The following is a 24,082-nucleotide window of genomic DNA, read 5'->3' as shown; positions in this document are numbered from 1 at the left end:
CCAGGTGCAGGGCTTTCTATTTGACTCCCGTAGGCGACCTGCACATCATGATGAGGATGAAATGATGATGAAGACAACACATACACCCAGCCCCCGTGCCATTGGAATTAACCAATTAAGGTTAAAATCCCTGACCCGGCCGGGAATCGAACCCAGGACCCTCTGAACCGAAGACCAGTACGCTGACCGTTCAGCCGACGAGTCGGACACCTGTAAAATAACACACTATTAAACAAAGAATGACAATGTTCTTTCAAGAATAAAACATATCAGATTCTATCAAACCATACCTTTTTTTTCTCAAGTATTAAAGGGTCTAAACAGAATTTAAACATAAATGTTTCTACTTTTCTAAACAATTTTCATATATTTCTATAAAAAAAAAGTGCAATTTGATAGAATCTGATGATGCTCTTTTAAGAACGAAATATGTCACTCCGTTTAATAGTGTTATATATATAATTAGTGATCAACAGACTGACAATCTTTAAAGTTACTATAGCAAATGAATGAAATTTCCACATCAGCAATGTTTACCCTAGGAATAAGCAATAAAAATGTCAATTCAAGAATATCTCTGTTATCATAACGCATACGGTGGAAATGTGTATGCCATTAATGATCGGAAATTGTAGTTTCTGTATATTGTTATTACATTATTATGAGGCTATCACTCGTTAACGAGTATGATTGTCTTCCAAAGGTAAAGATCAAATCACATGAGTTCTTTGATGTATAATCGAATTCTGGAACCACAGACTCTTCCACAATGTTGGCACACAGTGTCTTGGGTAGCCACTGGTCCTTGAGGGTTGATACTGCTCTTTCCTAGCATTGCGTTTGTCGACCAAAAGTTTCCTCTGTTGCAGTTCAAATGATAGATGCCCTTGGCAGATGAGCTGACACCATTCTGGATGAGTGGATGCCGCATCCTCCCAATTTTCAGGGCCTGTTTGACATTTCTTTAGATTTGCCTTCAGAACATCTTTACAGCGTTTTGGTAGCCCACCCTGTTTTCTCTGTTCAACCTTCAACTGATGGTACATGATTTGTTTTGGGAGACGTGACTCAGGCATACAAATTACATGACCTGTCTATCGAAGCTGGTGTTCTGTTATGAGAGCCTCACCGCTGGTTGTATTTGCTTGCTCCAAAACACTTACGTTAGTGCGTCTGTCGTGCCATTTTATTCCTAGGATTCTTCTAATGCAACATTGATGGTATTTTTACAGGCATAGTAAGTGCCTTCTGTATGTAACCCGAGTTTCACAACCATAGAGTAGAGTAGGAACATCAACAGCTTGGTATAGATACAGCTTAGTTTGAGTATTGATGTTACGGCTGTCAAACACCCTAATTCACACATGACCATAGGCTGCACTGGCACATTTGAGACGATATTGAATTTCAACGTCAAAGTTTGCATTTGCTGAAAGGTGACTGTTCAATAGGGAAAGTGTTTAATATTTTTTAAGCTAGTTCCATGCAGCGTTACAGGTTGGTGCAGTTTGACATAAAATGTGGGTTTAACTGGTGTTTTATGTCTAAACCAATGCTCCTATATGCCTCCTTAAATGCATCCAGGATATGCTGAATATCATCTTCAGAGTTTGCCAATATAACATTATCATCTGCATACAGGACTTCGAGAATAGAAGATACCTTAGTGTTTTCTCGCAATCTGCTAAGATTGAATAGTCCTCCATCTGTTCTATATACAATTTCTACCCCTTTTGGAATTTTGACTTTGACCAAATGAAGTATGACACCAATATATATGGAAAACAGTGTGGGGGCAATCACACACCTCTGTTTTACACCTGTTGCAATCTTAAATGGTTCTCCAGGTCCACTGTTGTTAAGGACTGCACCATTCATGCCATCATGCAGTAATCAAAGAATCTGTATGAATTTTGGAGGGCAACCAATTATGGATAAGATCCTCCAAAGAGTTTCATGATTGGCGGAATTGAAGACCTTAACGATATCAATGAATGCTATATACAGAGACTGACCTTGTTCTCTTGATTTCTTCTGCAATTGCCTGGCGCAGAAGATCATATCAGTTGTGCCTCGATTTTGTCTAAAGCCACATTGAGTTTGACAACATTATTTCAGCCAGTGGTTTCAGGCAGCTGGTCAGTATTTTGGCAAGAATTTTGCCAGCGGCAGAAAGCAACGAGATCCCTCGATAGTTGGCACATTGCGCTCTATCAACCTTTTTGAATGTGGTTACTATCACGGCATTCGTTAGATCTCCAGGTATTGTTCCAGTTTGCCGTATCTTTTCAGTGAGCTTGTGCATGTGGTGAACTAGTGATGTGTTCCCTTTCTTGAAGAGCTTAGCAGGAATTCCATCCATGCCTGGTGCCTTATTATTCTTGAGTTGACTGATGGCAATTTTCACTTCTAATGGACTGGGAGCTTCTTCAAGGTGGTCTTGTATAGGGCTATGAGGAATTTGGGTAAAGATGTTGTCAACAGTTTGTGTGACCCTGTTCAGTAGTTCATCAAAATGTTCTTTCCAGCAGGAGTTGATGGAGTTTATGTGTCTAAGAAATTCAGTATCTTTTGATTTTATGGGATTTATTCCATGGTGAGATGGACCATATACAGTTTTAGTTGCATTGAAGAAACCATGGGTGTTGTTTGTGTCAACAAAATGTTGCATTTCACGGGATTTAGATATCCACCATTGGTTTTTCATGACCCGAGTTTTCCTCTAAACTTAAGCTTTTGCATATTGATACATTTGCCTTTTGGAGGTAGATTTAGGGTTATTTTGCCAGACATTAAATGCTTTCCTTTTCATTTGTATGAGAGACTGAATTTCTAAGTCATTCTCATCAATCCAATCTGCATATTTCCTTTTGGCAAAACCAGCCAATTCTTTACAGGCTGAGAGTACTGCTGATTTGAATGTTCGCCAATGGTCTTCACATTCTCTGGATAATTCTCAGGCAGCTTTTCATCAAGGAGTTGGTGTAATTTCCGATTTAATGCTATCATCTTTGAGATGCTCGGTGTTCACTCTACATCTGATATGCTTTCCCTGCTTCCTGTACTTCTGATTAACTTGCAGAGCAATAACAGACCGTATCAATCAGTGATCAGTCCAGAGGTCATCAGCATTTATCAAAGCCTTTGTGATGAATACGTCATGTTTGTCTCGGGTATGCACAATCATATAATCCATTAGATGCCAGTGTTTTGATCTGGGGTGTTGCCATGAGTCTTAAATTTGTTCTTTTGTCAGAAGAATGTGTTCCAGTAGAGTAGCTATTACAAACATCATCTTTGTCAATTACACCAGACCATAATGGTGAATCTCTGCCAACTCACGCATTGAAGTCTCCTAGAAGGATAATTTTATCTAACTGTGGTATATTTTTTATTCTTGATAACAAAATTAACTCCATGGATATGGGACTCATTCAAATTCTTCCCTTTTCAAAAAAAAAGTATAACCTCCACTGTGTTCCTTCAGTTGTCCTTCATTTGCAAGCCTTGTTTCACTGAGTGCAGCAATGTCACTGTTGAACCTTTTCAGCTCAAGAGCAACAATTGCTGTTCGTCTTTGTGGCTGATTATCTGTGTCACTGTCCATCACAGTACGTATGTTCCAAGTAGCAAAATTCGTTCTTATTTTGGTTCGACTGCAAGCGGTGTACCCTCTGGACTCGGCTATCCAGTCGGGTGAAAATAGGCTGATTACGTTTAGGGCACCTTTTTCTGACCCCTCCCCATTCAGGATAAGCAGAGTGGATCCTAAATAGGTCCGCTTAGTCACAAATGCAGCATATGAATTGTTCTACAGCGCATCCTCGAGCAAAGCGAAGGTCACACATTCACTGCCTATGTGTCGGCTTGTTGCTAGGAGCTCCCAGATAACATAATCCAGCGCATTTGAATCTTTGTGAGGGAATGTTTTATTTCCTTTCCTGAGGAAAATATGTGAATATTTCAAGAGAAGTTATGTAAACTTTCCATCAGTCATACTACAATATGTAGGATCTTATTTCTGTAACATGTTTTTTCTAGGGGCTTTACGTCGCACCGACACAGATAGGTCTTATGGCGACGATGGGATAGGAAAGGCCTAGGAGTTGGAAGGAAGCGGCCGTGGCCTTAATTAAGGTACAGCCCCAGCATTTGCCTGGTGTGAAAATGGGAAACCACGGAAAACCATTTTCAGGGCTGCTGATAGTGGGATTCGAACCTACTATCTCCCGGATGCAAGCTCACAGTGTTTTATTTATTTATTTACAACTAGCTGACCCAACAGACGTTGTTCTTATTACATGTTATAAATCTCATTTTTGGTCCGTATTGAAAATTTACAGTTCAACAACAATAAAGGTGTTTTAATTTAATCCACCTATTCAATACTTTTATTTCCACTTATAGTGGTTACATAAATAGACTCACAGTTAAATGGGACATGTTTCGCCCTCAATTAAGGGCATCTTTAGCCTAAAAACAATCAAGAGTACAACTAATATTAAAAGTGGAAGCTAAAAGTTTAGCCAGTTATTAAAATTTGGGACATAAAAATGTGAAAAATGATAAATTATATGAAGATGCTAATGTAAATACTGTCAATGATTAAACTAAAATCTTGTCGGAGACTAAAACTTCTTTAATTAAAATTCTAATTAAAACAGTTCATTAAAAATGTTAGTGGAAAACCAAAGTGGTAATAATATAAAGCCAACGACATGAGGGCGTGAACATAAGCATAAACATGATTCTCATAAATATAATATGTCCAAGGCCGCTGATGAAATTCGTCAGCATGAAGTGAGACAGAAGCATCAGTTGGAAAATTGTAAGTGGCCCTTGGCACCGTAGGTAATACTATTGGCTGAAACCTTGCCAGAAAATGCCAGTAGATACTGAAATAATGTTTTCTGTAAGAGAAGGAAAAGATGAAATAAGAAGACTTCCTGTTGAGAGTTACCGATTGAAGTGTGTATTGGTGTGTATTGTGTGCGTGTGATTGGTAATTGTAAAATTAAAAATTGTTTCTGTTAGTTTTATATAATATAAACGTAAGGGTAGTTGATAAGTATGTACATTGTAAGTGTATGTGCAAGTGTCTGTGTGAGATAGAAAAGAGGACTGAAGTAACGAGCTAATAAGCTAATAAGCTGCATATTGTGTGGATGTGTAACTTAAGCTTAATTTAGGAAATAGTATAAGTAGTGTAATTAGTATAATTAGTAATAGGCAACCTTAATATTATTTGTTGTATTGTGGTTACGTGTAAGAGAGGGCCGTGTACCCTAACTTCGCCACATGAAAGAAGCCATAATAAATAAATAAATAAATAAATAAATAAATGAGGACTTGCATGTTAGTTGAAAGTTGTTATTTGTTATCTACTGTTGTGTTGGTTGCTGCCCTTCTGTTGGCTCTGAGTCTGGTGTTATAACTGTGCTGCAGAGGTGGCAGTGAACTCGGAGGGGAAGGAATAGGGGAGTGTGGAAGGGAGGAGAGGATGGGTGGAGTCAATTGTGACGAGGCTGACAAAGGGGCGGAGTCAACCGTATTGCTGGAAGTAGACTTAATATCTGTAGATATGGGAGGAGTATTAGAGTATGAAGAATTAAATATATTAGGTATCCTAAATTTATTCAAACTAACTGACTTTAATAATTTTGGCATTAATTCATGTAACATACTTTTACTGTCCGTGGTTTCATTAAGATTTTGTTGCTTATTGTACGTCTGATCTAAATAGATATATAAACTTTCTAATTCGTTCAACATTCTCCCATTTTCTATGTTTCTAATTATCGCTAGGTCTTTCTCTATGGATTCAAATCTGTGACCAGTCTCCCTCATATGTAAACTCATCACTGAGTATTTCCTATGTTTTTCCGCATTAACATTTTCCATGTATCTTGTCATAAAACTTCTCCCAGTCTGTCCAACATATGAAAAATTACACTGAGTACATTTGAGTCTGTATACTCCTGATCCCGAATAATGATTTTTTATCATAATTAACTTTTTTATGATTAAAGAATGTGGACTGGTTAGTATTAGTAGTTCTGAAAGCTATATTAAAATGATGTTTCTTGAATATGTTAGTAATCTGGTGTATAGCTGGATTATTAAAAGTGAATGTAGCATACTCCTAGGCTCCCAGAAACTAGAGCTTTGCCCAAAATACATAAAAAGGATATTCAGATTTGTCCGATTATCAATTGCCGAAATTCTCCCACGTATAAGGTCTCCAAATACATTCATAATTTTTTGAAAAGATATTACACTTTTAATAATAAACAACCATTAAGAAATTCCATTGACTTGTGTGACATTTTGCTTAAATTTGGCGTGCGTCCAAACCAGATGATGTGTTCGTATGATGTAATGAATATGTTCCCGAATATTCCAACAGATAAAACTGTTAATATCATTCATTATAATATTTGTAAACACAGTAATCTTAGTAAAATGGAAGTAGAAGAATTCACTAGATTGTTAAATTTCGTGTTAGACAATAATAACTTCTCATTTAACAATAATATTTATAAACAGAATGGATTAGCAATGGGTGACCCAATATCAGGCATCCTTGCCGACATATTTATTGATTCAATCGAACACAATGAAATAATAGCAAAAATTAAAGGAATGGATTTATGGTTGAGATATGTAGATGATACATTTGTAATCATAAACAAAGATGTCACTAATAGTCAAGAAATCTTAATTAAGTTAAATGAAATCGAACCTAATTTGAAATTCACGAAAGAGGACGAAGTCGATAACTCATTGAATTTTCTAGATGTAACAGTTACGCGTAACGTTAACACTTTTGATTTCCAAATATTTAGAAAACTGATACAATCATCTACAACTATAAACAATTTTTCTTTGGACCCAAATTCATATAAACAAGCATCTTTTCACAGTCTGATTTATAGAGCACTTAGAATCCCTCTATCTCCCAAAAATTTGAAGAAAGAATTAAATTATATTAGGTACCTCGCTAAACAAAATGGTTTCATAATAGAAATGATCAACAAATTAATCAATAAAATTAAGAACAAATCCACAAATCTGATACCAGAAAAAACCAAAAAAACTGAGTATGCTACATTCACTTTTAATAATCCAGCTATACACCAGATTACTAACATATTCAAGAAACATAATTTTCATATAGCTTTCAGAACTACTAATACTAACCAGTCCATATTCTTTAATAATAAAAAAGTTAATTATGATAAAAATCGTTATTTGGGATCAGGAGTATACAGACTCAAATGTACTCAGTGTAATTTTTCATATGTTGGACAGACTGGGAGAAGTTTTATGACAAGATACATGGAACACGTTAACCCGGAAAAACATGGGAAATACTCAGCGATGAGTTTGCATATGAGGGAGACTGGTCACAGATTTGAATCCATAGAGAAAGACCTAGCGATAATTAGAAAAATAGAAAAGGGGAGAATGTTGAACGAATTAGAAAGTTTATATATCTATTTAGATCAGACGTACAATAAGCAACAAAATCTTAATGAAACCATGGACAGTAAAAGTATGTTACATGAATTAATGCCAAAATTATTAAAGTCAGTTAGTTTGAATAAATTTAGGATACCTAATATATTTAATTCTTCATACTCTAATACTCCTCCCATACCTACAGATATTAAGTCTACTTCCAGCAATACGGTTGACTCCACCCCTTTGTCAGCCTCATTACAATTGACTCCACCCATCCTCTCCTCCCTTCCACACTCCCCTATTCCTTCCCCTCCAAGTTCACTGCCACCTCTGCAGCACAGTTACAACACCAAACTCAGAGCCAACAGAAGGGCAGCAACCAACACAACAGTAGATAACAAATAACAACTTTCAACTAAGATGTAAGTCCTCATCTGTTTCAATTTATGTAATCCGTATTCTCTCCTTACGTTACACTTCTTATTTCATCTTTTCCTTCTCTTACAGAAAACATTATTTCAGTATCTACTGGCATTTTCTGGCAAGGTTTCAGCCAATAGTATTACCTACGGTGCCAAGGGCCACTTACAATTTTCCAACTGATGCTTCTGTCTCACTTCATGCTGACGAATTTCATCAGAGGCCTTGGACATATTATATTTATGATCATGTTTATGCTTATGTTCACGCCCTCATGTCGTTGGCTTTATATTATTACCACTTTGGTTTTCCACTAACATTTTAAATGAACTGTTTTAATTGGAATCTTAATGGAAGAAGTTTTAGTCTCCGACAAGATTTTAGTTTAATCATTGACAGTGTTTACATTAGCATCTTTATATATTGTATAATTTTTCACATTTTTATGTCCCAAATTTTAATAACTGGCTAAACTTTTAGCTTCCACTTTTAATATTAGTTGTACTCTCGCTTGTTTTTAGGCTGAAGATGCCCTTAATTGAGGGCGAAACATGTCCCATTTAACTGTGAGTCTATTTATGTAACCACTATAAGTGGAAATAAAAGTATTGAATAAGTGGATTAAATTAAAACACCTTTATTGTTGTTGAGACGTTCTGTCGAAAATAAATGACAATGGAACGAACTGAAATTCAGTCTGTACTGCACGCAAAAATCAGAATAATGCAAATGACGAATCAACATCAAATGAGTTAATTTTCTACTGCTACTAAAAGTTAGTAAGAAACAACTGGAAAAACATGTTTTCATTACCTGCAATATTAATATCTTGATTGTGAATAAGGAAATGCTCAAATAAGTCACACCATATCACTACCCAGAAATAACTCTGATTGACTGTAACGTAGATAGGAACTGTTCAGCAGGTCTTCAAATACCTCACAGAGCCATAATTATCCCCTGTTGCAAATCAAGTAATTTGATAAGTTGATGGTGTGAAGATAATATGGCAAAACTTACTCCTCTTTCTTCGTAGGAAATAACTATCATAGAAAACACTGATTCCAATCAACACTATGAAGATTTTTTCATTGTAAAGCTTTAAGGTACACAATATTTTTGTTTGATTACCTGGCACGTAAACAAACAAAGTTGATGGTTTTCCAACACGGGAACACGCAACATACAATTGGCCATGCGAGAAACATGGGTTTTCAAGATTAATGCCGCAAACACTCAATGACTGCCCCTGGGATTTATTTATGGTCATAGCAAAAGCGAGCCACACTGGAAACTGTAGTCGTTTAAATTCAAATGGTATGTCAGTCGGAATCATAGGGATGCGTGGTATCTCCTTTATTCTTCCCCGTTAGAATGGTTGCTTCGATCACGTTGTTCAGTAATGTTTTCACCGCTAGCCGTGTGCCATTACAAAGACGCGGTTGGTTGATATTTCGCAACATTATGACCACTGATTGGACATTTAATTGAATGTGAGGTGGCAATCCTGGCAAATCCAGCGAGTTCAAAAATTCGGGTGGATAGTTGACTACATCATCTTGGTTTGTAGCAGAATCAACTGATTTGTATGTCCTCAATTCACCGGCAATTTCATTTTCAATTTTGAAATTTAATTCATTTACATCCATGTTTTGGCAGTCAATATAGCTCGTTCGCTCAACCAAATTTGATCTGTGTAATTTTGAGCAATGTTTGGGAACACCTCTTGAATGAGTTTGGTTTTGGATTCAATAAACCGACAAAATTGTCAGGAAAAGTAATGCAGCCAGTCAGAACGTCTGAAGGGAATTTGCCATTACCAATGTCAATGAAAAAATAAAAAATAAAATTGAAATGGCGTATGGCTTTTAGTGCTGGGACATGTTCGGCTCGCCAGGTGCAGGTCTTTAGATTTGACGCCCGTTGGTGACCTGCACGTTGTGATGAGGATGAAATGATGATGAAGACGACACATACAACCAGGCCCCGTGCCAGCGAAATTAACCAGTGATGGTTAAAATTCCCGACCCTGCCAGGAATCGAACCCAGGACCCCTGTGACCAAAGGCCACCATGCTAACCACTTAGCCATGGACCCGGACACCAGTGTCAATTAGTTGTTTTGAAAATATCTCTCCAGATGGATCATTTTGCAACTCGACACGCATATTCTGGCTTAAATTTAGTATCTTGACGTGTTTCTACAAAACTGATGACTTTAAACATGCATCAAGTTCATCAGCTGGCGTTGACCATGGAATCACTGGCAATGTTTGACGAAAATCTCCTGCTAACAAAATCATCGCTCCACCAAATCAGTTTTGATTGTTCCGCAGGTCGGAGTTTCATTGCTTTGCATAGTCAACGGAAATTTTAGCGCTGAATGGGCTGTTCGACCGCCTTACAACAATGTAGCTACAATGCCTGATGAAGCAAGTGCGAATACAATTTCATTGTGTGACCGAATTGTTGCTAAAATCAATGAAATTAAGAAAGTTTTTCCTGTACCCCCGGGATCATCCAAGAAGTAAATCCCTCCAGTTCCATCATTTACAACTTTCATTAGAGTATCAAATACATACTTTTATTGTTGGTTCAACAGCGGAAGATTTATTCGAACTGATTCTCTTAAAGCACCGAGATCGTACAGTTTTCGCGTTGCAACTCTTGATTAAAAGCGTTGTGCATCGGGCGATTGGGCGCGGCCATGCCTAATTGAGATAATACTTTGTTTGACATCATCAAACACATGTTCTTAATTGATATCAATGCCTCATTGTACATTTCTTCACTGATTTGTAAATTTGTGCAGTCCGATTAGACTGAAAATTGGCTTGCCTTGCAGCATTTCGAGTTCTTTGACCGAAGTTGCTCCGCCCGCGTCTTATAGGCGGCATGAGTCTTGAAATGAGTATATTGTATATGGAAGCACACACAAAATAAACCAATCAACCAAAGAAATCGATGAACTTGTTTGTTGAGAAGCGAAGATTTAAAAACAATCAAGGTAGACAAAGGTCTCTAACTACGACACTGCGTGCGACTGTCTGGAGAGCGTACACGCGAAACCAAAACCCAAGGAGACATTCTTCCTGTCACAAACTGAGAACTAAGCGAGATAAGAACTTGGGGTTTGTTTTAAAAATAACTTCCATATATCAAGACCATTTGTCTCGCTTTGACCCCCCATGCAAATTCAATAGCAAAGAAGTTGGCCAGCGGCTGACTTTTTCGTCCCTGCACATAAAAATCTCTGAACATGACTGAAAGGAAACACAAATAGTGCATGTTCTTATCATTTAAATGTAAAAACAAACTTATCTACGTCGAGCTGAAATGTTCCTTTACCAGCAGTGAAAAAATTACAAATATAGTGAATATAAAATAGGAGTTATGACATGATAAGTTCTATGCAATGAAGACTTTGCATTTGAGGTAACATTCCATTATATTAACATTTTCAAACTCAATGATTTTGTAAAACTTTTTTTTTGTTAACGGCATCAAATGCGGCTTGAAATTTTGTACGTAATCCGATATTCACCCATTTTAACCGATAACATTGAGATTTACGGACATTTGGCAAACGTGCTGGATTAGAGGAGGACAGCGCCAAGCGCAAATGTGGGAGAAGGAAAGAGAGACGAACAGTTTGAATGGAAAAAAAGAAATGGGGCTTTTACCGTTTTTCCTGGCATTTTGTCCAATTTTTCTCTTCGTAAAAACCTTACTCGGACTTCGACGAATATTTGAAAAAAATAATTAGCCGAATTGGTCCAGCCGTTCCTGAGTTTTACGCTTAGCAACACATTTAGCGATTCATTTTTATTTATATAGATAGCCTCCATTATCTAACCATAATAAAGACATTTTTAAAAACCATGGCACTATAGCCCTGAAGGGCCTTGGCCTACCATGTGACCGTTGCTCAGCCCGGAGGTCTGCAGATTACGAGTTGATGTGACGTTAGCACGATGAATCCTCTCAGCTGTTATTCTTGCCTTTCTAGACCAGGGGCACTATCTCATCACCAGATAGCTCCTCAATTCTTCTCACGAAGGCTGAGCTGACCTCAAACCAACCCTGAGATCCAGGTAAAAATCCCGGATGACTGGGCAGGAATTGAGCCCAGGACCTCCGGGGAATGAGGCAGACTCGCTACCCCTAGGTCATGGGACTGGCATCTGACCATAATGCTATTTGTTAATTTTGTTTTGTCTATGCCTTATCATTAGCTATGTTTCAGAAGAAGAATTTTATTTATTTGAATATAATAATTCCTTATATACATCTCTGTTATTTACAGTGCAAATTGGCTCAACAGATGACTTGAAATGTTTGTTTGTCTTGTTGCTGCGGCAATACAATCCAAGCCTGCAAAGTAGGCAGTATCTTCAAGATCTTATTGTAACCAATCACATCCTTTTGCTGTTTCTGGATAATACTGGCAAACTTCCAGAATACAGAGGAAGCATCAACATGCTGGAACATATAAAACAGTAAGCCTTTTCATACTTATTTTTGTTGCTTGCGGGCATCTCGTAGCAGAAATGTTTGACTTCTGTTGGGGTAAGTAGCCATTTTCCCCCAAATTTTCATAATAAATACAGATCTGAAACTAAATGCCATCTGAATTGTGGATTGCGTTATTTCTACTAAGCTGTGTATATTTTCTACATCACCATATACTTAAGTGGATTAAAATAGTTGTTCATTTATTTGGAAGCTGCAATTAAATTTGAACATACAGTAGAAGTCCGCTATAGCAAGTATGGCATATGACGAGAACCCTGATATAACGCCAATTTTTTTGCTGCCCCTTCAAAATTCCTATATTAAACTCTGTGTTATCCTTTGGTTACAGCGAGAGCCCTATCACTGATGCATCCGTTATTATGAGCGCTTACGCACGCAAGATTTTTCCCATTACCAATATTTATGCACCCCAGCGATTATGTTGCATGCGATCAATTACCTTCGGTATCGTTTCCTCGCTATTTCCACTAGCGAGTTCTCTCGTCGACATTCGAAGGCGATGTTGGGGTCGATTAGTAATTACCCATCAATTGTTATTCCATAAAGAAAATTCAAAATGAAAGAGGACATTTTCATAATAAATGCGTAAATAACGTGTCCGATAACTGTTGTTAACTCATTAAAAATAAAGGCTGACTAAACGATCGCTTAATTTTAATGCTAAATACTGCAATTAAGTAATGGGATAACCTTAAGATATGGCAAAGTGCATAATTGATTTCAGAGGTTAGTTTATATTTTCTCGCATCTGGTTAAATTATGGAAAGACTATCATCATGTAAATTTATAGCGAGATGGTTATAATTTCTCTACTGGCGCCTGAAGCATGTTTTCATCATACGCATATATGGTTAAGTTAGGATAGGTGACGCTGTTTGAATAAGAAAACTGAAATGTTTGCTACAAAATGCAATCAGTCATCTTTGGTATGGTAGGCTATGTTTTCTCACTATCTGCATTTGCAAGCTCTCTTGTCGAAATTCGAAGGCGATGTTGGAGTCAATTAGCAATACCCATTGACTGCTGTAATGTAAAGAAAATTCGAAATGAAAGAGGATAACAGGTTTTTGTAATAAATGCATAAATAACATGGCCGATAGCAGTTGTTAACTCATTAAAAATAAAGGCTGAAATTAAGTAAGAATGTGATACACCTCAAGATATGGCAGAGTACATGACTGATTTCAGAGGATAGTTCAAATTTTTTCGCATCTAGTTAAATTTCTGTAAGGCTATTCACATGTAAATTTTTACCAAGGAGGTTATCATTCCTCTACATGTGTTTCAAATATGTTTACACGATACATATATAGTTAGGTTATGTGACGCTGTTTGAAGAAGAAAACTGAAATGTTTGCCACAGAAGCCTCTGGAGTGATGCCGTATTTCTCCGAATCCAAGACGTTTTTTCTCAGAATCTCATGCGAAAAATCACGGGTTGTCTTGCTGTCACCTCCTAACAGTAACGAATACCACTGGCAACTACTGCGGTAACTACGCTGCTTCTTTTCACCCCCATACGCGCACGTATACACAAATTTCGTTAAACTTGGATTAGTAGTATTACTTACAGCATCATGAAGTATGTCTGATTTGGTAGTAAATTTACTGCTGTCAGCTGTTCATTACAAATGCCTAACTAGAAGTATCGAAAGAGTATGGTATGATCTCATTTTTAGCCAAGGAAGGAATAAGGTGGTTATAATACAAACGGGTAATTATTTTGAAAGAGAAGTTAAGAATAAGAGCCACAACGAATGAAACAGGCAGCTAGTAACACACAACATAGTGGAGGAAAATATAATATAACTGATAAATTCAAATAGCTAGACATTATCATATCAAATACAAATTCAACAGGAGAATGAATCACTAATCGTCAAATTCAAGCTGGAGACTTTTATAAAGTCATTCGAGATTTGAAATAGAACAAGGAGATGCTATAGATATGCAAGAGAGCCAAACTTCTCATACTGACCTTGACTTTCAAAAGTAAAATGGTAAGATATGGGCAATCAAATAGAGAGACGAAAACATGATTCTAGTAGCTGAAACAAGGCTTATTTAGAGTATGGTTAGAAAATCACAACAAAACAGGCTGTGGAATACAGATACAATATAAAAACTAACACAGCTGGAGTCGGTAGCTACAGAACATCATACCAACATCTGAACTAGAATAGTACGTACACATGAGGAATGCAAATGAATGGAATTCAAAGGAAAATGCATGACCTAAAATAAGGTACACAGCTCTGTACTAGGTATAAAATACAGTGAAGTCTAATATTGAACAGAGAGGATAAGAATGGGGAATTACCAAAGTTGAAGAAAAATCGATGCATCCAATGAGCAGTTGAAACAACATAGAATATGTCTACATTATCTCTATGAAATGTCACAACTAAACAGTTTTAATTTTGTGTGGCTATTTCTAGCCGAGTGCAGCCCTTGTAAGGCACTGATGAGGGTGGGCGGCATCTGCCATGTGTAGGTAACTGCGTGTTATTGTGGTGGAGGATAGTGTTATGTGTGGTGTGTGAATTGCAGGGATGTTGGGGACAGCACAAACACCCAGCCCTCGGGCCATTGGAATTAACCAATGAAGGTTAAAATCTCCGACCCGGCCAGGACTCGAACCCGGGACCCTCTGAACCGAAGGCCAGTACGCTGACCGTTCAACCAACGAGTCGGACAACTAAACAGTGAATACTGGGGATAGTTCAAATTTATTCTCACTTCTAACTTTCTATTCTTTAGTTGATTTAGTGCATCACTGTGCATCATTAATATGAATTTGCTGCACCAAATTTTGGTATGTACCTGTAATTTACATTGTTATCCAAAGCAAAATGTAACAAAAAAATCTGGAAATTCTAATATTACAAAAAGACTTTGTATCTTTGAAATATACCACTATTAACCTAAATAAGTTTTGAAAAATTTTCCTCACATGTAAGAGGTCAAACACTTTTACTGCTATAATGACCTGGGTAATAATCATCATGAAACTGCCTACAACACAAAGTAAATTTAAACAAATCTTTATGCATTGCTGTACCGTATACTATTTATGAATAAGAAGTAATAAAAATTATTCTTAAAAATGTATTTAACATTTATATTATTTTGGTGATATTCTTTAATAAAGATTACCCTTGTGCTGGTAAAAGGGCCCAGGAAATATTCAACATGGAAATGCCAACAAATCTTGGATTACAAGTTTATATCTCTGGCTCTCCAGAAATTAATACTGTGAGATGAGGGCTCGTTTCTATAGGCTCACATCTCTCAAGATATGTGTTGATTATTGTGGGACCCAGCTGAACCTGGCATTATTTCCACTTACTTGTACTCGTCTGCTTTCTTTTGTCTTCCCTGTCTGACCACCCTTGGTCAACCCTTTGTCCTTTTAGCAGTTGGATAGAAATTGATTTGTGTGACAAGGGGGAATCTTTCATTTTCTTCAAAGCTCTTCCCTTTCTTTACCAAATACTCTCTTTCTTGAGGGACTGGAAGGACTTCTTCTTCTTCTTCTTCTTCTTCTTCTTCTTCTTCTTCTTCTTCTTCTTATTATTATTATTATTATTATTATTATTATTATTATTATTATTATTATTATTATTATTATTATTATTATTCCAGTGTTTATGAAACCTAAGAAGGTCAATCAATCAGTCATGTTGGGATATTTATTTCAAAATTTTCTGTCTTAAAGCATTTAACTTAGCATCCTTTTTGATGATTCACTTTTCAACTCATAGAGACATTTTAAGGACATAAATATGTAGCTGAAACTATTTTATTTTGCATTGTTTCTGAACAATTGACATTCAGGAGATTACACTGATTACCGTAGTCTCCCAATACAAATCAGTTGTCTCCTTAAAAGAAGTGTTCATCTTTAAACATCTACATGATTGGGAGCTTATGGGCTGGAGGTATTATTAAAGCTTTGTTTGACAGCCATGGTGCTATGTGACACTTCTTTTGCAACTTTTCATGTAGATTCTGTAAAATCTGTTGTAATGTTTATTGAATAAGATGATCCTGAATTATAGTTTACACTTCCAGTTTATGAACAGAAAAGAATCACATCTATTAATATATTCACTCTGTTACTTAGACATTAGTCTTCTTATTCTGAATTACATTGTGGTTCTTTATAGTATATTGGGCAAAATATGCTGGAAAATATTTAAAAACACTCACCATGCAGAAATAAAGAACAACTTGAGCAAATTATAGTCTGATGTGTTCGTCTGTGCTCTCACTTTGATCATGATCCTAATAATGGTTTGAAAAATATCTTCCGTCAATTGATTATTGCTTACCAACGGATTTTCATCTGTATTTAGCTTGTTATATGATTATTTGTAACCCTGGCCTTTCATTGTGAGTATTCAAATTAATTTAAGGTTGCTTCAGCATGTTGCTCCAAACTCTAGTCCATTAAACGTTCCCTAATCAGATCTCCCACTAAGAATGGCAAAGGAAGCTTTGGAAACTTAATTCCTGTTTGCTGCATTGGCGGTGAGTTTGTTGTACCCTATGAGTGCTTATATAAAATTATGTTACTTTTGTTTTTGTGATCTGTGAAAAAATAATTTGGTTTAATATCTGTAACAGTCCCTGTTATATATAATTTTGTCATTGTTTAGTACTTGCATAATTTTAACATTATTGACAATTTTCCTAGGTTTAATATCATGATTTCTTATTGAAATGTTTATTACTGAAAAGTCTGCATGAATTTAATTTATAATACTGTACACATAAAAAAATATAAGAATAATTCATTTTTCATGTTGCTCACCAAAAATTATTTGATTTACAGGTTTGCCACTGTTGAGGTGATGCATCAATATGGCTTACTGCTCGAGGACTTTGAGAGCAATGGAGAATTCATCAATGACTGTATATTCACTATGATGCATCACATTGGTGGTGATATGGAGCAGGTGGCAGCTCTCTTTCAGCCCAACATTCTGAAAACTTTCTCCCAGATTTGGGAAACTGACTTTGATGTGTGTGATGTAGGTAGAAATCTCTAATCTTACATGGTTTATGTCTTTAATTTCAGTTGTTTGTTCAGTTAAGGTGAACAAAAGTTCAATGAATCTATCATATATCAGTTTATTCAAACTGCTGTGAGCTTACAAATATGTTAACCAATATATTGATCCAGACATGCCATGATTTTAACTGCCATAACCACCAGATGCATTGGGTCCTCTTCATGATTATGGCCAGGGACCATATCTAACAGTGATTAAAATTTGAACATTTCAGCATACAGGAATCACACTGTCATTGAACAAAAGTGGTAAATAAAATCCTGTGTGCTCATGAAATGGGGAAATAATTTGCCTTTTTTTCTTTTGATCAAACCAGTTACTGTAATATTAGCCCATATGCAGAAAAGCATTTTTTTTTTTTTTTTAATTACAGTAAACTGTAGCGAATTACAGAGTTTTAAATTGCATAGCTTGTCAGTGAGCTCATATCCATACCCCAGAAAGCATGTCCACAATCTACATTTGTCACAAGTTTCCACATACAAATGGTAATGACAATGGTGTGAACCTAGTATGATCTTCAGAGTTCAATTATAAGATTCAACATACAGTATTGAGCTTTCTTTGAACTTCTGGAATGTCTTTCACTGAATCTTGCAGAGCTTTTTGAAGCCTCTCAAAAGAATCTAACTAGGAAATACTTTGTCCAAGGGCACTTTCTTCACCAATTTTTAAAACAAATTTTTACTTGCTTCAGAGCAGTGAGTTCCCTTCCCCTTTTTCTTCCAGTCGGTTGGGTGAGAGATCATTCAGGTCCAGTAGAGTTGTCCAGGATTTTGAAACCCAAATTTGCTTTCTTACTTAGAATTATACTTTTGTCACACAGTAATGGGATAATTTTACATCATTTTATATTTTAATACCAGCACTTCCTCATATATATTCATTTCACATAAATCAAAACATGACATTACTAAATTTAAGCAATAAAAATGTTCCCATTTGTGTATAAATACCAGGAAACACTAGTTGTTTGCTATTTCATACAAAAGAAAAACATTTCTAAAAAACAATGTTTCCAATAATAGCAGTAAAGCCTTTGAAAATGAATGTCAGGAAACTTACTTGCAAATAACTTCTCAACAGACAGAAATTTTAGTACAATTTAACCTTTGTATCAGTAGCTGAATGTCAATTATTATAATATTATTATATTATATTATATTATTATATTATATTATTATAATATGAAAATGAATGTCAGGAAACTTACTTGCAAATAACTTCTCAACAGACAGAAATTTTAGTACAATTTAACCTTTGTATCAGTAGCTGAATGTCAATTATTATAATAATTATTATGGTCATCATCATAGTCATCAAAAACATAATAATGGTTAAAAAGCCTGGATGATAATTCAGTAGAAGATGCCAGTCAAGAAAACCTACTACAGAAAATGTTTACTCATTTTTTACTTCACCTTCTAGCTTTGCTAAGAAATTCATACTGTATTTTCCTCCTATTTGAAGAAATTTACTCTAATTGAAAAGGAGACTCAAGAACTTGGTTTATAACTGAATACCTTGAAAACGAACATAATGATAGTGGACAGGCAGAATAAACAATCATCCAGAAATAAAGCAGATTGATTTGAAGTTGTCATTGAATACCAGTACATCTATCTTGGATCTCTGATAACAAATTCTGGGTCATTAGGAGAAGAGATAAAAAACAAATATGCAATCTGGCTAAGGTGGCAGGACCAACAGATTTCTAAGAACCTGAAAATAAGACTGGTAAACAGCTGTCTATTATTTCTTATTACAAGTGAAATGTTTTGCTGGTGAAGAATGTTATCAATTCTCTATCCTAAAAGGGCTTAAAATTGAAAGGAGATTAGGATATATATGAGAGAGAGAGAGAGATATTCTTTCAACTCCATTATTTATTGAGTTTCTGTTATGCTTCAACTTCCCTTTTATCATACCCATTCTTTTCTAGACAGCTTTGTAGGGACAGATTAAATCTTTACAGATCAGTTGGTGACTATGTACACTTAACAGTGGAATGCAAATAGATTGATCATGGCATGTTGAATCAATTTCACTGAACTAAAGAAGCTCAAATATACCATACCTGCATACCTACTGTACTCTGCAGAAATAATCAGTGCATGGCAAAATCACAGTTAGCTACTAACTTGTCAGTTGATTTTTAAAACCACCTCAGTTTTGATACATTTTAACATTACTTGTATTCTTCAGTGTTGATGTCCATTATGTAGAGAATTGTAACAAATTTACTAGGTACCTCCTTATAGCTTAACTGGAATTACTAGCACCTGTATATTGAGGATGTTATTCTCCTTTCCAAAAGTAATGTAAGGCAATGTGTACAACTGCCTGCTCATATCAGCAGATTATCCAAAAACATACAGTACATAACAGAATATGAATCCAATACCAATATACCAACCAACTTCTTAGACATCACCATCACAAAATACTGCAACCAGAAACATAAATTCAAGATAAATGACAAAAGTCTGTTATGATTAATACCTTTATCCACAACACTTTCAAACCACCAAACACTAGTACTCATTGAACAGACTCAGCAACTATTCTCCACAGAAGACTAAAATGAATAACTGCTTCCCTTAAGGTACTTGACAGCCATTGATGCTTAAAACTATACACTCGTTGACAGTCTCCAAATAAAACAACAAAACAAAAGTTCATTACATGTGCAAAAATCACAACAAAAAGTATATGTCTTGCTATTTCACTGTTTCATTAAACTTGCCCAAGAATTCAAAAAATGAGGATACCGGACAGTAAATCTTTATGATCCAGTGAGTGAATTGGCTAGGTGGTATGGGTCATAGAGCTGCAAGCTTGTATGGAGAGTTCAAATCTCACCATTAGCAGCCATCAGGTTGTTTCTTCTATGGCTTGCCATTTTTATACCAAGCAAATGCCAAACCTATAACTTAAGGACATAACCACCCATCCCAGCATTACTGTAAAGTAGTGCAGTGTTAAACTGGTAGCAAAAAAAAGAAATCTTCACAGTTTAAACATTTTCAGTTTTCTGCACAAATTGCTTTACCTGAAGTTCTCAGTAACAAATGGTATCCCTTTTCTTTGCAGTTTCCAATCAAAATATGGTTACCACATTTTGGAAATATTCAGAAGTTATATCTTCATTAGTGATTTACATGCTTTCATTCTTCTTTACTACAAAGTTTAAAAATACAGTTGAATTTGGTTGTAATGACATTGTGTCGTTATAAACAAGTGTTGTCATAAGAGAGATTTGTGCTATCAGTCCTGTAAGGTAGAAAATTATATAAAACAAAACTTAATTAGGCTTATTGTAGACAGTACATATTGTATTTAGTATTAAGTCTGACATCATAGGGCAAAATTGAAGTACATACAACCTAAAATACAGTATTAAATTTCATGAAAGTTTTTAGCTTGTATGGTACTTGCCAAGTTTCTTCATTTCAGAATAATAATGAGTAATTTTTGTCTGTCTTGTCTTACTTGCCTAATACAATTTCACTACACATTCCCCTCGCTTCATAGAACATATTCACAGCTCGTACAGCTTCTAAAGCGTCATTCAAGGTTGGGATAGGCACTTCAGACTTTTCTTATTATTATATTTCATGTCCACTGTGGCCCTTGTTCTTCACTTCAATTGTGAAATCATCACCCATTTGTGCCTCTGTTGCAACTAGACCATCAACCATCAACCGTTGACCATTTCATAGTCTCATCACTTCAGAATATCACTATTTTTGTTTTCTTTTTTAAATCCAGATAACTACATATTATCACTGTCATCATCATCATCATCATCTTCAGCTTCAAGGGTATTTATTTCTTCATGATGATATAGATGAGTTGTTGCTGAAATTATTGCTGTTATAACAAAGTAACCAAGAATCTCTCTAGAGAGTGCTTTCTCAAGCATATACACGAATTCTTACAAACATAGTGTACATATCATAAAACATAGTGTACATATCATTATAACCACTACCGGTACATTCCCTTTTATGAGATAGATATATCTTTTCAATGCTATTTTCTTTAGAAAACAGTAATATTCTACAGAACACTGTCCAATTTTTTTTTACACAATATATTAACATTTCTGAATAAGACTGACATCAGGAGTAAGAAATCACATCTGATGCAACAAATACTCAGTTCTGTGTTTGATCAAGTTCTTGCTTTGACATTCATCACCTAGTACTCTGTGTTCTTTTCTGAGTATTCTATCCCCTTGCCTCCAGTTAGTTAACTTTGTCTGTAGTTCTGTTTTAAGCTGTACGTAAATAGTAGTGAGTATAATATTGCTTCATTAAGGTCTGCAAAAAGTTCAATTTAACAAATAAACTCTTGTATGTAATTTTGAAAATTGAATCTGTCATTGATAAATAATGAAGTTGCAAATTTTCAAATTTCAGAATACTTGGTATATTTGGGACTTGAACTTAGTTCTGCTTAATTGCAAGCTGTGTACACTGATTAATAACAGTGACAAGTTATGGTACTGCTAAGAAATTTAATTTAGCTTATTTTTGTACTTAGCTATATAGGAAGTAAATTGATACAAAGCTGAAAATTACAACTGAGTTGAAGAATTGTGAATTCCTTTTATATTTATTTAACTGTATGATTCATGGCCGATCCATCTTTTAATGAAAATAATTCATTATTAAAGACTTGGAACAATAAGATGGGTATTCCATAAAGAAAAAGTTGTCAATCCCAACCTCAACATACTCCATGAAAATGTTAAAAACATAATATTGTTTATTTAGTAGAACCCTTGAACAGTCCTAAACTCAAAATAAATATATTTTTATTTTAAGAAAACCACAAGGAATATTCATTGGAGAGTAACTGGAATCTCCTTATTTCTCCAAGTTCTTAAGTAAACTTTGAAATGTAAACTTATAACATTTTGATAATGTAAAATTTTAAGGCATGCTATCCATATTCATACATGGAAACTGAATAGAGACGAATGTGAATTTTGAGTTATAATGACCATGCATGAGAATTGGAGCTGTATGTCCCCTCTGCAGAGGTTTTGTTTCTCTTCTCATTAAGGGTGAGTTGTTTATGTAAGTATGGTATATTTCTGTTGTACTTCACTGTGTCAGAGAAATCCAATTGCTAAGTATTGCTTCATATTTTGGGAGTTTACTTGATATGAAATCTCATATTTAATCTTTTATCACTAGAACTATAAAATAATTTGATTTTTAGGATTGGGCTGACCTCATTGAATATGTTATTAACAAGTTTGTCAACACTCCAAAACCAAAGCCATTGCCTCTTCAGATTACGCCTGTTCCTGGTGAAATGGACTGTGATATAGTGGTGGGAGATGAACACACTGTTGGGTGAGTTTCATGTCCATTAATCCTGATCATTATGGTGGTATATTAATTTATGAGTCTCTTAAAATCCTAGATTTAATAATTGGAGCTAGCGGGACTACTTATGAGGCAGTCAGTCCCCTGAGCTGGAGCTCATGCTGAGGATAGTACAAGTTAGTTGCAAAGCACGATGGAGATTTCAAAGTAAATACTTACAGGGTCTCTCATATAAACTAAGACCGCTGAAGCGATGTGTTTACTCTCAGAGATGTACGCTGTAGTATGGGAGGCGCATGCACAGTTCTTGGCCTTGCAAGCAACCTGCGCAAGTATCAGCTGCCAGTCTGAATCTCATTTGTTAACATGGTGAGACAGTCATCATTGCAACACCGTATTTTCTTATGTAAAAGTTCTGGTTTCATCATAATGGTCGTGTGAACAGTCGTAACACTCATTATTGGTGTGCAGAAAATCCTAATGGTGTTTATGAAGTCCCTCATTATGATAGGAAGATTGGAGTTTGCTGTGCTGGTAGTGCAAGATGAATAACTGGGCCTATTTTTTTTTCTTTCGAGATGACAGTAAATGGAGAGAGGTACTAAGATAACATTTTGACGCTGTTCTTTCATCAGTTAACGGAGGAAGAAAAATCGCGCAGGTGGTTTCAGCAAGCTTCAGCCCCTGCTCGTGCAGCAGAAGATTCCCTTCTTAATATCTCGGAAGTGTTTACAGACAAAATGATCAATGTTGGTCTATTTCTGCCTCATTCTCCAGATCTAACAGTGTGTGATTTTTACTTGTGGGGTAAACTGAAAGAAAAAGTGTATTGAACAAATCCTCACACATTGGAGGAACTGAAAGAAAACAGTACGAATGAAATCAGAAACATTACAGTGGCAGAACTCACTCGCGTCAGACAGAATGTGGTTATCAGATACAATGCCTATATAACCCAGGAAGGATGATACTTCCAGCATTTTTCATAAGGTAAGATGATATAAAATTGTATACATGCTTAAAGCAGGGCAGCCACGCAGACATAAGTTCAGCTGAGGCAGCTGCCGTAATGCAGAGTACAAACACTGTGCGTTCGGTCTTAGTTTATATGAGATACTCTGTATATATTTAAATGTCAAGAAAGAATATCCAACAGATAGCTGTCCGGCAATTACAATGAACTTAATCATTTTTCTGTGTTTATATTGCTATTTTTCTAGCAAGCAGATTCATATCTGGTATC

General features: G+C 35.7%; 1 protein-coding gene across 2 annotated transcripts in view; it reads left to right on the top strand.

Moving 5' to 3' along the window:
- Positions 1 to 24,082, top strand: part of tim (timeless) — a 275,654-nt gene that overhangs the window by 199,403 nt on the left and 52,169 nt on the right. For both annotated transcript variants that reach the window (XM_067151261.2, XM_068228504.1), the window contains exons 17-19: positions 12,190 to 12,382; positions 17,257 to 17,455; positions 22,730 to 22,866. In XM_067151261.2, coding sequence (XP_067007362.2) covers positions 12,190 to 12,382; positions 17,257 to 17,455; positions 22,730 to 22,866 — 529 coding nt within the window. The remainder of the gene's footprint in view (positions 1 to 12,189; positions 12,383 to 17,256; positions 17,456 to 22,729; positions 22,867 to 24,082) is intronic.

Source organism: Anabrus simplex, chromosome 7 (genome assembly GCF_040414725.1).
Source record: "Anabrus simplex isolate iqAnaSimp1 chromosome 7, ASM4041472v1, whole genome shotgun sequence".
Classification (NCBI taxonomy): Eukaryota; Metazoa; Arthropoda; class Insecta; order Orthoptera; family Tettigoniidae; genus Anabrus; species Anabrus simplex.
Note: the sequence above shows the minus strand (reverse complement) of the source record. Positions and strands in the feature narration are given on the sequence as shown.